The sequence below is a fragment of the Mycetomoellerius zeteki genome, unplaced genomic scaffold, assembly GCF_001594055.1.
Source record: "Mycetomoellerius zeteki isolate Tzet28-1 unplaced genomic scaffold, Tzet1.0 scaffold821, whole genome shotgun sequence".
Taxonomy (NCBI): Eukaryota; Metazoa; Arthropoda; class Insecta; order Hymenoptera; family Formicidae; genus Mycetomoellerius; species Mycetomoellerius zeteki.
The window spans coordinates 647,055-667,319 of NW_017257853.1; the positions used below are offsets into that span (position 1 = coordinate 647,055).

The 20,265-nt window shown below is 37.1% G+C and overlaps 2 protein-coding genes across 3 annotated transcripts in view; one reads left to right on the plus strand and one right to left on the minus strand.

Annotated features, from left to right (window-relative positions):
- On the plus strand, window positions 1-8,650 carry LOC108729988 (solute carrier family 46 member 3). Its single transcript, XM_018459418.1, has 6 exons — window positions 1-1,000; window positions 5,884-5,985; window positions 7,152-7,289; window positions 7,411-7,494; window positions 8,079-8,235; window positions 8,403-8,650. The coding sequence occupies exons 1-6, from the start codon at window positions 1-3 to the stop codon at window positions 8,602-8,604; spliced, it is 1,683 nt and encodes a 560-aa protein (XP_018314920.1). The 3' UTR covers window positions 8,605-8,650.
- A 3,292-nt stretch (window positions 8,651-11,942) lies between these two features.
- Window positions 11,943-20,265, minus strand: part of px (MAP7 domain-containg protein plexus) — a 93,656-nt gene continuing 85,333 nt past the window's right edge. The window contains exons 12-17 of one of the 2 annotated variants that reach the window (XM_018459417.1): window positions 20,093-20,238; window positions 14,604-17,111; window positions 14,323-14,529; window positions 13,938-14,141; window positions 13,731-13,895; window positions 11,943-13,645 (exon numbers count right to left, since the gene is read on the minus strand). In XM_018459417.1, coding sequence (XP_018314919.1) covers window positions 13,446-13,645; window positions 13,731-13,895; window positions 13,938-14,141; window positions 14,323-14,529; window positions 14,604-17,111; window positions 20,093-20,238 — 3,430 coding nt within the window. In that variant the 3' untranslated portion in view covers window positions 11,943-13,445. Of the gene's footprint in view, window positions 13,646-13,730; window positions 14,142-14,322; window positions 14,530-14,603; window positions 17,112-20,092; window positions 20,239-20,265 lie in introns of both variants that reach the window. The other variant, XM_018459416.1, reaches the window with a different exon arrangement.

Here is a 20,265-nt window from a genome sequence, read left to right on the forward strand (position 1 = left end):
ATGTCAGAGATCACGACAACGATCGGCACGCCCACGGGGCTCACATCGGAGAAGAAACAATCAATCCCCGAAAAGTCTGACAGTGCCGTCACTTGGAAGTCCATGAGCATCCGGCAGAAATGGTCCTTCTTGACCAGCAACATCACCGTCGAGCCGATGATCGCATGCTACGTGATTCCCAGCGTGCTTTCCCAGCTGGCCACTCAGAATCTAATCCTCGAGAAGGCCTGCCGGGTGAACCTGGCTTATCCAGATGAGGTGTGCTCAGCTTTGTCCGCCAGGAACACCACGGGTTACGAGGCGGAGGAGCTCGCAGTTCAGCAGATGGTAGCGCGTATGCAAACTTGGAAGACGCCGCTGCAGAGCGCCCTGCCGACTATTCTGATCCTGTTTATGGGTGCGTGGAGCGATCGCAGTGGCCTAAGGAAGCCTTGCATGCTACTTCCGATCATCGGCGAGTTCTTCAGTAGTGTTACCCTCATTGCTTGCACCTACTGGTTCTACGAGTTACCCATGGAGGTGGTTGTACTGGAATCAGTGTGGCCTGGGTTAGCTGGCGGTTGGTCTACCATGTTTATGGGTATCTTCAGTTATATAGCGGACATCACAACCGTGGAATCGAGAACACTTAGGATTGGCGCGGCCAACGTCTTCCTGTCTTTGGGCGTGCCAATAGGCATGGCCCTATCAGGGATATTTTACACAAAGCTGGGTTTCTATGGTGTCTTTAGTATCGCGATGGTGTGTTATATAATGAGCTTTGTGTACGGTCTAGTGGTTATCAAGGAACCGTCGAGGGTGCTCGCGGAACGCGCGCGGAAAAAGTCCCTTCCAAGCGAGGGTAAGCGGACCTCGTTGTGCGCCTTTGTTCTGGACTTCTTCTCGTTGAAGCATATCAAGGAGACGTTTCGTGTGGCGTTCAAGAATGGGGCGAACAATCGCCAGAAAAGGGTCATTGTGCTCATGGTCGTTGTTATGATTGTGATCGGGCCCCTTTACGGTGAGTAAATGGCCCGAATAAGTCGAGAGCCTTTAAAGAAATATTTTCCCAAGTGTTAAGCAAGGTTATTTCGACAGTTGCATGTAGCGTGTCTTACTTACGATAATAACGTTATGTGAATAACTTTTTGTTCTTAGATCGTTAGACCACCGAGGCGTCGGCAATATTTGTCACAATAATCAATATTCGTCACAATAATCAGTAACTAATAAATGAACATCGCTCTTCAAGGTGACGTATATTAAACAATATATATCGAGAAATTAACACTTATTAATTAATTCTTATTAACTTTTATGTGAATTTATATAAATTCATTCAGTCACACAGATGTATATATTTAAGCACTAAGATTCGCTTCAATCGAAAATAAGTATTTTTCATATTTAATTAGATTTGTTCTTATTGGTCCTACTCTTCTCAATATGTATTGTTTAACATACGTCACTTTGAAACACGATGTTCATTGACTATAGTTATTGGTTATTATGATGAATAATGTCGAAGCCTCGATGGTCTAACCGTGAGGACGCTCGCACTGAATACAAGAGATTCGGGTTCAATTCCCGGCCGAGGTAATATCTTTCGCAGATTTAGGATTTTCTTTAACATCTGATTATGAATATTCTTATTAAGGATGCTTATTAGCATCAAAAAATTATTAAATTATTTGTATAATTTAATAAGTGATATTACTATTTTGCTTTTGCTCATGAGTGCATTTCAAGATCGATCAAAAAAATTTCGGCGCGCTGTATGCAGAGTGTATATAAATTCCCACAGAAGTATGTATTTAAGCACTAAGATTCGCTTCAATCGAAAAGAGGTATTTTTCGTATATTTAATTAGCTGTATAATTGAATTTTTATTATTAACTCTACAATTGATTTTAATTGTGATAATTAAAATCTTGAATTCTCACACCGAATAATACCCTCGTGTGAATTCTGAATTACAAGCAGGTAAAATAGATCTTCTGTATAATTTAAGATGTTGTAATTGCAGATGTAATTCAGACATGTTATTTATATGGCATTTTCTTTCAGGAATTTTTCTAATTATTTCCAATTTCACAAAAACTAAATTATAGCATTAAAACTAAATTAATCTAATATCCAATTTTATAAATATGTAAATAATGAGTTGCTAAAACAGTGTGATCTAATAATATTTATTATTGTTAAGATTGTATCAAGTTGTTTAGTCTTTGCAAAAAATGACTGAAATAGGAAATTTATACCTTCCATATAAAAATAAATGTTATATATCTATGAGACAGTTTAATAAAAAAAAAGACAATATTTATATTTAACAATACAATTTTACAATTTACATGAAACTTTTCTCAAATTTTATCTTAATTATTATTTTAAAACATGTGTACCTCATATGGTATCAACAATTATTGAATCAAGTTTTAAATTGTCGCCGAATTTCTTTGTATTTTAACATTAAAAAATCTGTGATCTGAAAATCACAGATTTTTAAATTTTTTTTTTCATTTTATTAAAAATGTATTTATATGCTTAATACATCCTTAAAAATTCATAAAGCTCCTATCTCAATTAAAATTGTATATATTTATATAACAATATATATTTATATATAAAATATTTATATAAATGTATAATATTATTCTTTCTCTGAATCGATCTTATATAAGCGGAAATTTTTACAATTATTATTTATTCGCATTATATAAACCAGAAAAAGCTTATGACTCGTGAGAAATAAACGTATAATGATTCAAATATGCAAACAATTTAATTCTCATACAATAAAGAAAAAAAATTGGTAAAACCGCTGGAAAACAGTTGAAAATAAAATGCATCCATCATTTCTCACGTGCGTTCGTAGCACGATAAAAACTCACGGTAATTCTCGTTAATCTTGCTACCGTGTTGCGGTAACTGTACGCATTCCCATCAGTAATTACTTACGTCCGACGGTGCGAATATACATCGTATGCCAAGGGAAAGTAAGAGAAGATATGGTAAAACTAGGCACACATTATACGAGCGCGAACGTGTAGCGTTACTTGAGGTATCCAAATAACCCGCGTATTTTAAAGCGTCAATAAAATATCTTACTGCAACTACATTTGCTTGGCATTCGGAATCACTGATATTGCGCGTAATCTACAAGACGTTATAAATCTGCAAAGAGCAAAAGTTCAACAAGCAAAACAACAAACATTTATTACATCTTTAGCTTCTACATACTGAGAAAAAAAGTCGACATATTTACAAGTAAATGTTACATATGATATTTTCTTCGACATTTATTGGTTACAAAAAAATTTGATTGTGCTGACAAAATATATATTTTTGTGAAATGTATCTTATTAATTGTAAAAAATAAAATATATGATTTATTTACTAGAAATAAAATTTTATTTCACAGTATTTAAGTAAAGATTTATTTCAACAAAATCAACATTATATCTCACAAATAAATGTTTAAGTAGTTTTTCTCAGTGTATGAAAAAAGTTTTTATGGAAGACCACGCGCACATAGTTTCCGGACGGAAACTATTCTTACAACCTTTTCTAACAAATGCATGCCTCGGAGTTTGTTAGACGGGGAGCTCGTAAATAAAAATTTACGATATCGATACGGATGCCAGCGCTTAGTACCAGCATCCAGTCTCAGTGCCGGACGGTATCGGCAACAATAAAGCCTCCAGTTTCTGCTAGTAGCCCGTGCAAGCACGCGACCACACGAATCATTCAATTTTTCAATTAGCGTGCATTTGTTACAGCGCGCTATCGCGACTTTAATGCGATCGTGCGCGCTCGTACAGCGACGACGTACAATTCCAGCACATTTCGCAGATGCCCTTGTCACAATTTAATTATATAGGTAGCCCCGTCGTTACAATGTCTGGGTACGCATTAGCACATATTACCCCAGCTGCTAAGTGACGCGGGCAGTCGTCACGCTTATAACAATTTCGTGTAATGGACGTCTTCCTGATTTTGAATGCTGTAACGCGGATATACCTGTAAGACTCTTCTTGAGACGTTACTTTTCTCGATTCTCTCATTGTCGTCATAGTCGCTCACCGAGCGACTATGACGACAATGTTATCATACTTATTGGCTTACGTCTTGTAAGCGTGATAATTTATCCTGACGGCTTAACCGCGGTTGTAGTGCGAACGAGTATACAAGATCGGCAGTTGCAAATATAGAGACAAAAGCAACTTTTTTAAATTAAAATTTTAAGTTAACGAAAAAATATCTAATAGAGGTTTATTCAATCATTTACACGTTTTTATCATTTCTTTTAAGGTCTTTTTACTAGAATTGATGTTAATTATTAACGATGAGGAATAGTGTCTATGTGATTCGATACATTTTGCTTATTCGGATAAGAATAAGAAAAATTACGCAAATTTATACGCATACATCAAATTAGTTCCAATATACATAATAAATGCAATCATAAAATAGACAGATATGAAATTTACATACATTTAGAATACATTGACAAATGAATGAAGTGATTTTCAAATTATACTATAAAGTGCTTTCTCTCTTTGTAATCATTGTAATTATTGCTTTTTATTTGTTTGCTTTGTATGTTCTTAAAGAGCTTGCTTTAGAACGATAATAGAGGCTTTATTTATCTGTCTATTTATTTCTTTCTTTATGATAATTTAATATTGAAATTTATCAAAGTTATAGACGTATATACGTAAAATATATTAACAAGCGCACACAATATTACACGCTTATTTGTACGCAATTTCCATCAGTAGGCACGCTAACGCGATTCGCGAACGTGGCTATATATTCACGATGTAATTTCAGATCTTTGCTTGTCAGAGATACGTGGTGAAAGCGAGTATTACGTTATATAGTATATTTTCGTTATAATCCTGAGTGGAGTGTGCGGCAACGAGGATACCGCATCGGCACAAAGAACGCGCGACGAATTTTAATGCGGGATGAATTACGGAATCTCCGTAACTTTTCACATTACGTGCCAATCGTGTAAACATGCCAATGCAATTTCATGGGAGAACGCGCGTCGCCAGAATGCACGCGCGTGCATTTCGTAAGGCTGGAGACTTATATCTTCGACAGCTGTACACTTCTCTACTGAATATGTCTTCTCTTTTCTGGAAAAGAGAATTCGTTTTACGTAATACTAACATTGCGTTTGACCTTCGCAGTTAACTTGGCATTACTTATACAGGAAGCAATTGTCGGTCTAATTGCAGCCGATGTAATCGTGAAAATCGTTTGTAATTGAACAGAAAACCGTTGCGCTTGGGTGAATCTGCAAAATATCTCCACAGCTATATAGCATGAAACTTAACAATAATGGCCTCGTAAAATACGATATGTTACCTCAAGTCAACCGTGAGTATAGCGATAGTTTATTTACGTACCGTGACAAGTACGTGTTAGTTACAAATTACATTAGTAGCAATTATAATAAAATCGTGAAAAGATGCTTGGAGTTGAAGGAAAAATAAAATCCGTAAATCTTAAATATGATCTTTAGGTAAATAAACAAGCCGAAGAATGGCTATTCGATAACGAGTAACACAATAGTGAGTCTATCACGAATTAAGACTTTTCTAAGAATCGACACTCTGAGAGATAATCTATTGTGCATTAGTCTATTCTTAGATGCATCAAAGAAATTATAGATGAGAATATACTCGTTAGTATATTCAATGAGTAAATATTGAATATAAAACTTAATAGCTCTCACTTATAGATCGAAGGATAATTTACCGCGAGTCAGGTCAAAGTTTTTATTATTGCATACGTTGATTGATTCATCATGCCTGTACAATTAGTCGATAGAGATGGATAGCGATTATGCAACAAGAGCGAGTGATATTATCAAGTTTGCTTCTTTCACAGGCGAAATGGCGGTTCTCTATCTTTACATGCGGTTCCGATACAACTGGAACGAAGTGACGTTCAGCATGTTCTCCACGTTTGGCATGGTAACTAATCTGATCGGTAAGAAAATCACTTCAAAATGTATCGCACGTTAATTAATGAGCGAGAGGGAGAAAAAATAGAAATTTATATGAGCGCTCGTAAAATCATTTATGTACAATGAATTCTTCCAGTTCATTCACTGATCTAACTACTAATTTTGAAGTAGAAATGCACATTTTGCTTCGTGTAGAAACGCGGACGCAGCGTACGAGTCGGTCGGAGCAGATAATCTCCTCCGATTGCCGTTTCACGCAAATCGAAGGTATCCGTTAGCTCTATTCTCGTAATGATGCTGTACATACATCGGGTTAATCAAGGCTTTTTGCGTCCATGGGTCGATGAAAGCAAACGGGAGACGTATCTTATGTAAGAATGAATATCATTGCTAAGCGGAATCATCAACTGTCGCTTTTATTCTAACTGATTATAGAAGGTAAGAATTGCCTTGAAAATGCAATCGCTTGTTGCAGCAGTCGACCGGTAGCACAAAGTAGAAAACATTAAAAGAATATTTTGCAATAGAAAGGCAGATTGCCAATGATGTGCATGCAAGATAAAATCTGTTAGAATTTGTGTCTTATAAACGTGACACTTTAATGCTCGTCCTATTTGAATTAGAACTTTTGATAGTTTCCAAAATTTGAAGCTTTGAAAGAATTCGAATCTTCGAAGTTAATTTTGAACTTGAAAGTTTAAGATGCCATCAAAGTTTTGAAATTCGAAGTTAACTTCAAAGCGTCGAAGTATCGAAAAATATACTATTTATATAGTATTTGTGTAAATAGCAAAAATGTAAATATATTCATAGTAATATTTATATATTTTTTAATGAAAATATTTTTGTTACTGTTAATTGTATAATTTTGATCCTTCAAAGCTTCGAAACTTCAATCTTCACGAATGTCGAAGCCTTCGAAGCAAACCAGCCCTAATTCGAATACCGTATGACTGTCTTCGTTTGATTTTCTATTTGGCAAAAACTTTTTATTTGTCGATGTAGATTATTCTGCAAATTTTGCAAACGCGCAAAATCCGACTTTCTCACATTTTTTCTTTTGGCTAACGGATCACCTGAAATTTCACTGCGCTCGTCTGCTTACTAATTCTCTAGAATCATTATTCGTGCGATCGTCCGATGTTCGTCTCGCATGAAAAAGTAAAAGATTTTTCCCTCTGATACGCAGGTACCGCGATCTCCGTTGGTATCTTCAGTCACATTCTCAAGATAGACGACGCGATCGTGGGTATCATGAGCTGTACGAGTAAAATTTTAGCAAGTTTCGTTTACGCGTTCGCCACGTCCGCCTGGATGGTCTACGTAGGTCAGTCTTTTTAAAACGGCTAACATCAGGGTAACAACTACGTATATAAAATACATATATCACAGTATAGCCCCAGTCCCGACGCGAGTGTATCTAATAACGGATTAATTACTTATTTCAGCCGCTATCGTAGAGATCGTGAACGGCACATCTTTCATCGCAATGCGATCGATAGCTTCCAAGCTCGTGCCCACCGATGAGCTCGGTAAGAGAATGTAAATAAAAAATGATTCTCCTTACGCCATTTATTTTTATACCTCGGAGTCTTATGATTTCGAGAAAAAAATAAAGCATTATAAAACTTTGTTAAACATAATTGAAGTACATATATCATACGAGCTTCTTGGAAGTGTTCAATTAGCGGATCGGTACACTTCCTGTGTAAAATTCCACAGAAAAGATGCTTTAGTTGCGATAACGTCAGACGGATATATGCATATATCTCTCATGTTTAGAAGAGCTCTCCGTGTAGAAGCGCATAAAATAAATGAGCGCCTTTATGATGAACCAAATAAAAGAATTACGCGATCATTATACTAATATTAGTGCCACTTAAAAATGTTTTTCGACTTGAACTCAGTCTTTATCTTTATACGAAGCGGCGTGTGTTTCGCGGAACCGCGTAAATCGGATAATTTGGCCACCAAATTACATTTACGTGGCAATGCTACTAATTTTTCCATCACGAACAAAGTCTAACGAGGCCTTCCTGTCCGCTTAACGGCAAGGAAAATTCAACGCAATTTTTATTCTCCATCTGAAGCTAAGACACGTTACGTAATTTTGTAGGTAAGGTGAATTCGCTGTTTGGCGTATGCGAGTCCCTGATGCCGCTTGTTTATGGGCCAATGTACAGCGCCATTTACGCGGCGACCATGAATACGTTTCCGGGGACGTTCTTCATCGCCGGAGGATGCATGACAATGCCCGCGGTGTTTGCATTCTTGTGAGTAGCATGACCAAGTCACGATTATACCGATATGTTACGTTAATGATATATTACGTTTGCCAAATACGATGATCTTCCTATGAAATATTAGATATTCAAACTAAAATTGAATTAAGTTTGCGAGTTGCGATTGCATGACGTAAAATATTTCTTAATTGTTTCAGCTGGTTGTACACGGAACATCGAAAGGATCGCATGCTGAAGGAGCAGAAAGAACCCGAAGCTATGATGAATCATAAAAACGAGGATGCGACAGATTATAATTTGAAGGCATCGACTCCTCGGATCGACACACAGAAGAACGCACAGAAAACCGAAATGATGAACGGCATAGACAACGCGGCCTTCGAATCTGAACAGTTGTGATCTCACGATTTACGTGATCCTTTTTTTTTTTTAATACAAAGTCGTACGATACATCAATAATACCTCATCACAAAAAAAAAAGGACTGAAAGAATACTTTAAAGTCGCTGCGATAAATGCTGGTCACGTTGCTGATAAAGGCGCTAGCGAATTTGTTTTATGAGTAGGATACCAAAGGCAATCGGTATTCATTTTAGCAAATACTGATTAAACGGTATGTTGAAACTCAAAGTGTACGAAGATTTCGGTGAATCACCTTTCATTACATTTCAAGATGATCGAGAATCTCAGTATTTAGCAAAGATGACAATATGATAGTGATTTATTAGAGGTATAGAGAATGCTTCAAAATAATGTGTAACAGAACTCTTGTTTCGGAGTTTTAGTATCCCGTGAGAATTAGGATTCTAAATTATATTTCTCAAATCCTACGCAACTGCTAACTGTTATCACCTTCATACTGCATCAAGGTGTAAATAAAGCACTTTATTGAGACTTCCTCTTTGCCATCCATGATTTCACTTACTGCAGCTTGTAGATCTTGTTTCAAGTATTCTCAAGATGTAGAGATACTCCGAATAAAGGATAACTACCAGCTTATTTCTAATTTAACAATTTTAGATGAAAATAGTACCTAACAAAAGAGTTAAAAGAGTTTTTTTTAAGATTTGACGACATGTAATTAATGCAATCATTTTAAAAAGGACATTATATTTTTAGAATCTTATTTTTCAGAAATACGTACAATGAAGATTCATCTTCAATATCCTTGCTATAAAGTCCTTTCTAAGTGAATAATTTAGTTACATGTAATATATATTGTATATGTATATATATATATATGTGTGTGTGTATGTGTGTTATATATACATATACATACAATTTGTTGTAATTATTTTCTTACAAATCTCTCGCCGCTTTAATTTAGTACTCATTTAAAAACGTTCAATTATGCAACAAGAGCATCGTATTTTGACAAAGTGTTAAACACGATACACAAATTTTTATTTAAAAAAGCTATATATATATATCCTTTACTTCGGGTATACTAGTAGAAACTGTACTTAAACAGATTACGACGACAGCGTGAAAAGAATATGCGCATTACAGATATTCATATTGCATTATTGGGTAGATTAGTTTCTAATTCTCTCTCTCTTTCTCTGTATCTCTCTTTTTATTTTAATATTTATAACCTCTGAAAAATTCAAAATGTGACCTACTTTCTTCTTAGCGCAAGTTTCGTAACAAGCATGCTAATCGCGTGATATTTAATATTATAATTAAAGAATTTTATTAAAAAGAAAGCTTTATCTGCGTATAATCGTTTTTTATCAATCTTAAATAGTTTACTATAAACGTTGAGATGTAATTTATGTATACGCATATACACAATATAAATTCAAAATTGATAAAGTAATGTATTTGTTGTACCGATAGCGTAATTTTCCATATACACGTTCTTTCTCGTTCTTCTTTAGGGCAGCTGTTACGACTCCATACAACACAGACCTCCAAGAAACGTTCTAAAGACGTCCAGAAGACGTCCTTATGTCCTCTGAACATCCTAAGGATGTTACCAGAATATCTTTCGAATAAAGTGTGCTGTATGGGGACCTGTTAAGTTTTTACACAGGTTACACAGATTTTTGTAATTTTATGTGTGATAAATTTAAGTGCGATAATTTTATTACCTATATAACACGAATGTAAAAGTCGGTTGCGTACGTTAATTTCATAAATCTGTTTAAATAATAAACTGATTATGTTAAATAAATAAAAAACTGATTGCTCTCCGTGTCTACGTCTACACATTCCGACACAATTTATTTATTTATAACAATTTTGTTAATGCTTAAGCCTATTTTAGGCGATCTATATAATTCGCGTCAGAGATTCAGGATATTTTGTTTAACCTTATTACATATGTGCCGTGTAATGCGAAAAACAAACATATTGCTCGATATTGTTTTACATTCTACATATATCAATAAAGTTGAAAAATAAAAGCAGCAAGTTTTCTATGCATTTAAAGATACATATGATGTGTATATACATGTATGTATATGCGTCATGCTAATCACACAAATTACAAAGTTTTAATGGACTCAACGACTATATTAATTCATTTATTCCTCTTCAATCTTTTCAATCGTAATAAGCGTGAAATCATAGTTTCAACAACAACAAAAACAAAGAATTAAGAACGTAAATCGATTATATTTTACATTTGTGAATAGCTGTAAATTATACAACAGTTATTTGTAAAGACTGAAACTGTGTTGTAAATATATAGCAATAGTTATATAATTTATCCCGTCCTTTCTTTTTAGATTTTGCTCATAATGCGCAACAAAAGTAAGGAAACAACAAATAAAGCTAGAACTCAATTATAAAGGTTGAAGTTTTTAATTTCTGTCATCTTTATTTCATCATATTTCTCCTCTTATCGAAAAATTAAATCATTGAACTTTCGTTTCTCTTGATAGATTCACAAATCCATTAATACTCTGATTCTAACAATTCTTCTGCACGATTAATTTTCGACGATTAGCTTCTCTCGAATTTGTCCTTTTTTCAGCATTTTTAAATAACTTTCTAATAATTTTTAAGAATTTGACTTTCTGTAATCTTTTAATATTTTGCTAATTTTTGAGAGATCGCACTCGAAATCTTTAAACAATAATGGTTCTATTAAGTTCAATTATCATTAAGACGTAAATATTAATATAAAAAAATATACCTACCTATATGTATAGGTCCGCAAGATATTTTTTATCAGTAATTTTCATTTCTGTTTTAAAGAAATTAAGAAATATAAATTTAAATTGGTACGATTAATAACACTGTACGTTGACTTAATAAAAGTCAGGTATATGATAGACGGATTTAACACTGAAATAATTATGAAGATATCATGGTCAACATAATGTAATAAGTAGATGCTACGACTTAATAAAATATTATTTCAAGATATAAAAATACGAGAGAGAGCAATATTTTTAAGATACAACGAGAAAGAATATAAAAATTATGAAGGCATATATACTTTGTTTATCTGCAAAGATTGGATTCGTGAGGAACACTACGCTTGGATGATGGAGGGTATGGAAAGAAATACTCGTGTGGTTCATATTTTCAACAATTTACTCCTAGGCTCTTGTTCTGGCCAGTTGAGACTGAGACCGGCGCGCACTCGCGGTCCCCCCTTTGTTAATTACATAATACATAAAAATAATGGTATGTACAAATGTAGGGAGAAATGTTAGGCACTCAATGAACAGAACGGCGAAACTATAAATGGTAGCTTTGTCGCGCACACCGTGTGGGCAGATGGTGTTTTTCTTTTTCCGATGTGCGACTTTTATATCGATGAGATATGATGCGCTCGGAGAGCAGAGAGCGGGAGACAAGTTTTAAGGATACCGAAGTGCAAAAGATAGAGCGCAGTTACGCGACATGGACGCGGTAGAAAAGAAAAACCAACAGTGCGATCGGCTTCTTTCTTTTTTTTCTCTTCAAATTTCGTTCGCCACTCGACTTGCATCGAGTCCCAGGATCGGATTGTCGCGGTGAAATGACGTGTTGGAATGTTGGTCGGGCAACAAGCATTTTCTCTTATGTGGAATGTGCTCCGCGCGAAGTCTCACGATTATCTTTTATTTTTTCTTTTTTTTTTCTTTAAAAATTAAGTCGCATTATCTAAGTACCGCAGTGTTGTTATACGTTAATAACGCTCCTCCTCGTATCTTCACTGGCCTTCATATTCGTTACGGTGAACGGCGTGGACACATCCGAAAGGAAGGACTGCTCAATACTCTTGATCTTATACGTATCGACGCACGATCTTTCTTTCCCGTATAACCTGGGCATGTCGGTAGACTAGAGTTTCCGTGTCGTTATAACGTTGGTTCGAATCAAAACGTAAAACTCGCGTAAAACGTCCTACCGTCCAAATTTTTTCCCTCCTCGTGTCCGTAGACGCGGTGCTCGCAATATTCGATCCAATTCCAATCGATTAAATCTGTTTCACCACACGCGCTACTATGCTAAACGTACAAATAAGGACGTAGTCTCTGTTGTATGCGAGCGATTTCTCGACACTGTCAGTCCGATATAATCGGTGCCACACCTTTCGATCTTATTACAAATGTCCTTTTTATCACTTATATCAATCGATCGACATACAAACTGCATGATATATCATTGTTTTTTTCCCCCAAGTACTCGACGTTAAAGTCCACATTACGCAGAATAAAATAAGTTACACGATTTGTCTATTTTTTTCTCATTAAAATATGATACAAATTACAATTATTTATGCTTGGAGTGTAAGAGCCGTTAGTTGTGAAACTAGAAAGCCTTCGTCCTTTTATTCGTGGTGTAAAAACTGTCTTTCCACGGATGGGTTACAATTCGATTTGTACAGTTAGAGCTTTATACATATCCTTGAAGGTACGGTTGATATGACTCCGCATTTATAATTAAAAATCGGCACGCTTGCCGATGTCAAACAATGCGCGCGAAAAATATCTATTAATTAGTGCGGTAACGTGTTCAAGCCGGACGCGATCGCTGTTTCTTATGCACTAGCTGAGAGCCGAAGATTTCCGTTTTCTCGACACGATCGATCGTCGACGGCAAAAAAGGGCGCATTATACTACATAATAAAGTATGCAAAACAATACGAACGATCGCTGTACATTTGGTCACTCAAGAGTTTGTCCTTAACCATTACTTATCTAAATGTTACGTTTAGCAATGTGTATTACACGCTAACGGCCCTTAACCCGCTGATAATATCACAGATGAATGAGTTTCCGTGTTGTGCGTTACGCAACGCTATCTAAGGTTCCTAACAAGTGCGTTGATCCTTTCAATTTTGTCGCTGAGCATTCGCCTCTCGGAATCAAGTGCTGTTCTGGCGCACAGGAGATCGTAGATTTTCCGTTCTAACAGAGCAGTCTCAGAACGCAAGTTATTGGACTGTGTCATCAATTTTGATGTTTCGCTTGTCAGAATTTTCCTCTCCAATGTCTTTTCTGTAAAAGATAAAAAAAATATGTGGCCATATTATTATATTGTATCGTATAAATACCATATGCTAATATGTAATAAAAAGTTCACCTTTCAAATACTCGCTGTAGGCAAACATGACATCCACGATTCCAGTCCACCTCGGCTTTTCTATTTTCTCACTTATTTCGTCGGTCTCTGTATTCTCGTTGATGTCTGTACTCTCATTGATGTCTGTAGTTTTATAATATTGCTTCACACCATTCTCACCAGGCATTGGATAATACATCGGAACTATATTCGGAATAATATTCGGAACTAAGGGTGGTAGCGGTGGTGGTCGTTCCGGAATATGTTTCACTTTAACTTTGTCTAAAAGACGCATTTTCTGAGGTGGTTTTGGTAAAGCTGGAGGATTCCTAGAATAAACTTTGGCGATTTTTTCACAGTAGGCAGTAACGGAATTCGCGCTTTTCCGTTTCTTACGATCTGCCAGAACGTGCTGCCATGTCACTTCTGCCTCTGCAATCACAAAATAGCAATTCAAATTATTATCTCATTAGATTATGTTTCATAGAAGAAATATCGTTACAATAAATAATAAAAATAGAAATGTGTATTTTATTATAATTGACAAAAAACTATATTTTTCATATCTATATAAATGACAATATTATATTAATTTGATTGATGATATATTTACCATCTCTTTTACTTGGAGGCATAATATCGAGACCTATAGTCCTGAGAAATCCAACTTTTGGCTCGAAATCTGACGTATGAAGCAAAACGTCCGGATGCTCACGCGGAATCGGTAAGACAGATTCTATTACAGGTTCTACTTCCAGAGGTAGTTCCGGTGGATCGGGATTCAATCTGTATCTTTTTTCAACCTTGCACAATTCTATCTCTGCAAAAATAATGACAATGTCAATTCAGTAAATCAACATTAAAAAACGTAACAAAATAACGTTATTCTTTTACCATTCCTAATAGTTAGTGTAGTCAGTCCAAACATGGCTAGGAAGGTTAATTTGTCTTCCGAATATTGTAGTTTAGCCGGTGGACCTTTCGTGATCCAAAGATCCACGTCTTTGGTTTCCTCTTCGCCCTCCGAGTCGGAGCTACATATGATACCTGTGTTCTTTTCCCTTCTTCGCTTACGCCTCTTCTCGGCTAAATCAAGGGACGACGTTAGCTCCTTCGGTATTTCAGGCATCAGGAAGGATTTTTCGTTGCTGGTGACATCCTGCTTACTCAAAGCTTTACTGAGGTCAGGCACGTTCAGTACCGCTGGTTCGCACTTCACGGAAATCTCAGTCAAATTATTGCACTTGTCGGTAAAGCAAAACGCGGTCGTCTTTAGCTCGTTGTTGCTTGTCGAGAAGTTCAAGAGTTTTTCCTGATACTTCGGGATCTGCAAGAGCACATTGGAGACATTCTGACAAGTGCGCAACACCTCCTCAGATTTGATGCTTTGCATCAGCTGTGTCGTGTCCATGGGTTTCTGTGCAATGTCATTTATGCTAAACTTAAAGCTCGGTTGAAACGGTAATGTGGACAAGACGTTATTCTGATCGCATTGCAAAGTACAATCGATTTCGTTCTTGCATTCCTTCTCGGCGACGTTATAGTTCACCGAGTGAAAGGACTTCAAATTCTTTCCCTGCTGTTCATAAGGCAGATGTGGGATCGCGGTTTTCTCTTGAACCGAATTTGTCGCGACGTGATTCTGATTCGACAATTGTGGTTGCCTGATTATATTTTCGCTTACGGTCTTTTCGTTGCATGCGTTCAGCTTGTTGTCCTTCGGTGCAATGTCCGAGTTGCTTTTATGATGCGCGTTTGTATGATTTGCAATTTTACCGCCGCTGTTGACTTGATTATTAGCGTTGAAACCGCTGTTGGTCATTGTCTTCTCGCTAGAGACGCAGTTGTTGGTCGAGCTATCATTTCGCAAGGTCGTTGTGGTTGTCATTTGATGAGATTCGACAATGTGATGCGCATTCTGCTGCTTTGTGATATTTGAATTGATGATGCTTGTACCGCCGCTACTACTATGACTACTGTTACTGGTGTTTATCGTTGGTACACTGAGTTTGGATTGAGAATGATGTTGCTGATGAGATGACGACGACGACGACGACGATGACGACGTTGAAAAGTGCGGCGGTTTGTAGAGACTTGGCACGTGTGAAACGGGTATATGAGGATGATGGTACTGTTGAGGTGATGGATAGGGAATCGGTTGGGAGAGCGCTTGTTGGCTGCTTATAGACTTGTTGTCTATCGTTGAGGAATTCTCTTGCACCACTTGACTACCTACAGGTTGAGAAGCAATTGGCGTCATTGACAAAGTCTTCAAGGATGATGGCTCGTGATGGCCGATCTGATTGGCTATGCTGTGATTGTGACTGTTCATTATCGGTTGTCTCTGTTGCGTCTTCGTTGAGGAGGAGCGGAACGAGTCCTCAAATGGCCTGACGAAAGCTGGCTGCGACGTTGCCGTGGTGCTCGTCGTAGTAGTCAGTGTCGCAGTCGTAGGCATTGTTCCTGCTGTTGTCGTGGCTATTGGCGGTTCCTTGTTTCTAGGCACATGAACACTGTGAGACAATGGCGGGGACTTATGAGCCATGTGATTCATGGCGTTCAGTGTTGACGAGGAACTGTTTGGTGGCGTTGGCGTCGTGTGCGTAGTCATTGCACCGGACAAAGAACTCGTAGTCGTTGTACTGCTTGTACTATTCGCACGTGGTTGATGTTGTTGCTGCTGTTGTGACGGGGGTTGTTGATGTTGCTGCTGTTGTTGGTGGTAAATGGAACTGTTGACCGTGGTGGTCGCACTGCTCATTATCGTGGCTGTGTGCTGACTAGAATGAATGGTACTCGACGACACGGGGGGTAAATGTAAAGAGGGAATGGAGATGATAGGCGGAAGGGACATACCTAGGGACAGCGGAGGTGGCGGTGGTGGTCCTATTACACCAGGCGTCAAGGATGAAATAGAGGGTATCGGTGCTGGACAGATCGGCGCCGAGCTTATAGCCGCTGGTGGTGGTGGCCCAAGGTTCAGAGGGGGCAAAGTAGAACCCAAAGGGGGTGGAATGGGCGCAGAGCTAGCGGAACATATAGAAGCGGAGCCCAGGGTCGGTCCAATGGGTGCCGCTGGATTGGGAAAAGGTGCCAGACGGGAATGGTAGATGGTGACTGCCGCTGCTACTGTTGGATCGGAAGGCGGTGGCGGTGGTGCAGCTGGCGGAGCAGAGGACTGTTGCTCCTCTTTTCGGGATTGATGGTGATTGCTACCGACAGTAACGGTAGATCCGCTAATGTTGCTGTTAGAGTTACCGGAGTTGCTAGTGCTGTTCCCACAAGTGTTACCGGTGTTGTTAGCGTTGCCACCGCTGTTGTTACCACCACCACCGCCGCTACCGCTCTGTCGTTCTCGGTCCCGGTCGCTATGCAACTGAGCCGCTATGGTCGGCTTCCTAGCTGGAACAAATCCCGAACACAGTGCTTGGTGATCTTCCACTCTACAATGAAAGAAATCTTGACAATGGCGATACGTTGTAATTTTCCTTGTATTGTTTATAACATATATACATAAAGATTCAGTATCAATTATGAAATAATTTTGGAGTTTAAAATGAGTCCAAGAAGAATAAAAAAATTTCGAGAGACATTTTTAAGAATAAAGAAAACCCAACATATCACTATAGCCAGATTTCGCCATCTCGTATAAATAAGCCAAAATTCTCGATATATTTTCAGCATATCTAACATAAAACAGTGCTTTTATCATCATATGATTTAAATGTTTTATTATTATTTTGAGATAAGCTTTTATAACAAGCTCGCGCGCGAGGAGAAGCGTTAAGAAAATATTTGTAATTATTTCTTAATTGTCTCGAGATTATGTAGGTTTCACAAAGTATATTAACGTTATGTGATTTATGACTAAATTAATTCGCATTTTAACAATACTTCCAATTAATGGACGCAATAAATTTATTGTAAATTATTACGCATTAAATAATGATCGCATTAAAAACGCCTACGCAATTAATATGCATAATGACAGTATGCAATATAAAATTTTACAAATTTATTTCGTAATTATTAGTTTATCTATTCCAACTTACCTTTCGTTTCGCTTAATTATATATTCCAGCGCTATAAAAAAAAATCCTTAAATATATTCGCATCGAAGTATTGGGGATGATTACTGTCATATTTTTAATAAAGCTAAACGAAAAAAAATTAAATAAATAGTAAACCAATTGTCTCTCTCTACACTATCGGGGCAATAGCTATCACTGTTGCTCTTAATGTATTAACAATATAGCGACTTTTCTCATAATAATTGTAGTAAAATAGATATTAAAGCAATCGGACTACGAATACGGAATCTTCCCCAAAACTGTTTCAGAAAATGATTCGAGGGTCAAGAATTCCAAGTCCACTAAAATTGCAATCACATTTTCTGCAAGTTTTATTTTCATTTATAGTCCAAATATACATGTTTACAATAAATTATATATATAAAAATGGTGTAATTTTGACAAAAGAACATGTATGATAGTTTATATACATCGGTTGATTCAGTCAGTATGAGGAGCAACATGTTTACTATACAATTAAGGGAAACTATGTTGACATTAATTGGTTAATTGCAAAATTTCTAAAACAGTTGCGGGAACTAACGCAAGAGTGCATTGCGCCTGACAAAAGAACACTTGATATCGAAATAATTAGTCTATTAAATTGTAGCATTCACGCATCTAAGTCCACGCCTTGAATTATATATATTTTATTATTAGACATTCGTCTAATAAAATATGTTTATAATAAAATATGTGTTCTGTTTCATCAAATGATCAAATATACCTCATTTGTTCAACGATTCTAATTAATAAAAATGTAATTTATGATACCTAATAAAATAAAATACTAACAAATAAATAAACGCTCAAATCATAGAATATTAATAAACATACAATTTTGCTTATACGTCTTAACAATATATAAAAAAAATAACTTGGTACAAGACAATTGAAAATCTAAAGTATATATGTGGTTTATCATATAACAGTAGTCATCTCTCTCTATTTAATATATCTCTTGTAATTTTTTGAGAATTATCACCAATTTCATTCACACCTAATTTTTCACTATTGATAAGCATTCTCGAAACTTAACGTCGAAGTTCAACAAATTCTTTCCTTTAAAAGGCGTGCACTCTTATGTTTAAGTTTCGCTGTTATTAATTACAAAACGATTAACTACATAACCAACCTGTCGTCGCACAGTAAGTAGTTTCACATTCGAGTACTAAAACAATGGAGAAACAATTTGAAACACGTATGCGAAGAATATCGTGTACACAACAGGTGAATGGCCAACCGAAGGCCGACTTAATGTTAACATGACATTAACAAAAGGCGACAGCAGAAGATAAGTCTGACTTCGGTCCGTAAATAGATAAATAAAAACAGCTAAATCTCGAAAAATTGGATCGCGTCCCTAGATCAAAATTAGGATGTAATTTTTTTGCCGCTAAGCCCACTTTTGACAATTCGGTGAGTGTCGAGCCAAATGGTAATATTATTAACATGGGTATATACTAGACGAACGAACAACGAAAGGAAAGTGAACATGAAATTAAGTTATTTTAAACTTTTTTCAGTGCATCACTCTGCGATCGAACAGAACTGTATATAAATCGAACATTAACGAATGTTCCGAAGATATACAATTACTGCTCGTTTAACGTTCGTTCGTTCGTAGCGTATACTTAACCCATCTTTAGACTCCGCTCAAACACCAAATCGCGTGCTTACCTAAAAGATATCAACGCTACCTGTGTAAGAAACGAGTATAACTATGACTATAATTTTCATTAAATCTAGATTAAAATTAGAAGCGTAGTATGTTGTTTGTTCCGTTTGTTTCTTTTCTTTTTGAGTTCTCACTGGGTCAGTCATATTTCTACAACGACTTCTCCTCGCTCGCGCCGCCAGTCCGTCTATCTACAGAAGAACTTTGGCTCGCAATACAGGTCATCCGAACGCCAAGTGAACGACGATCACCGCTGAGAATACGATCTCGTTTGGCGACTTCGGTCTCAAGGGGAGAAGATTAAAACTAAATAAGACAACGCGCGGGGCTACGGAGTCGTGGCAAACGCGATATATGCAGATATTGCATGTACTATTCTCGGCACTGTTGCAAGATGCTAAATTTACTGGATATGGCCATACGAAAGAAATACGCGACGATGACAATTTGAGCGGCATTACGACGCTGCAGTAAACTTCGTAGTAGTAAAAAAAAAAAAGAAAGGAGATAGATAGAACGAGCTCGCGCGCCTTAATGAGCGATCGCAGGCGGATCACGATTGCGCTTCGATCGACGCTTTCTTTCTTTTTTTTTTTTTTAATGAAAGGCAGTGGGGGGTGGAGCGACTCGCTCACCTGCAGTATCGGCGGATGCAGGGGCAGGCGCGGGTACCGGGGCAGCGGGAGCAGAATTTCTCGCTGCTCTTCTCCTTTCCTCCTCCTCCCGCAACGCAGCCTGCTCCCGTGCTTGCCGCAGCCTATGCTCCTCCTCCAGCTTCAGTCTGAAAAAGGAGAAGCGCGACGTGGCG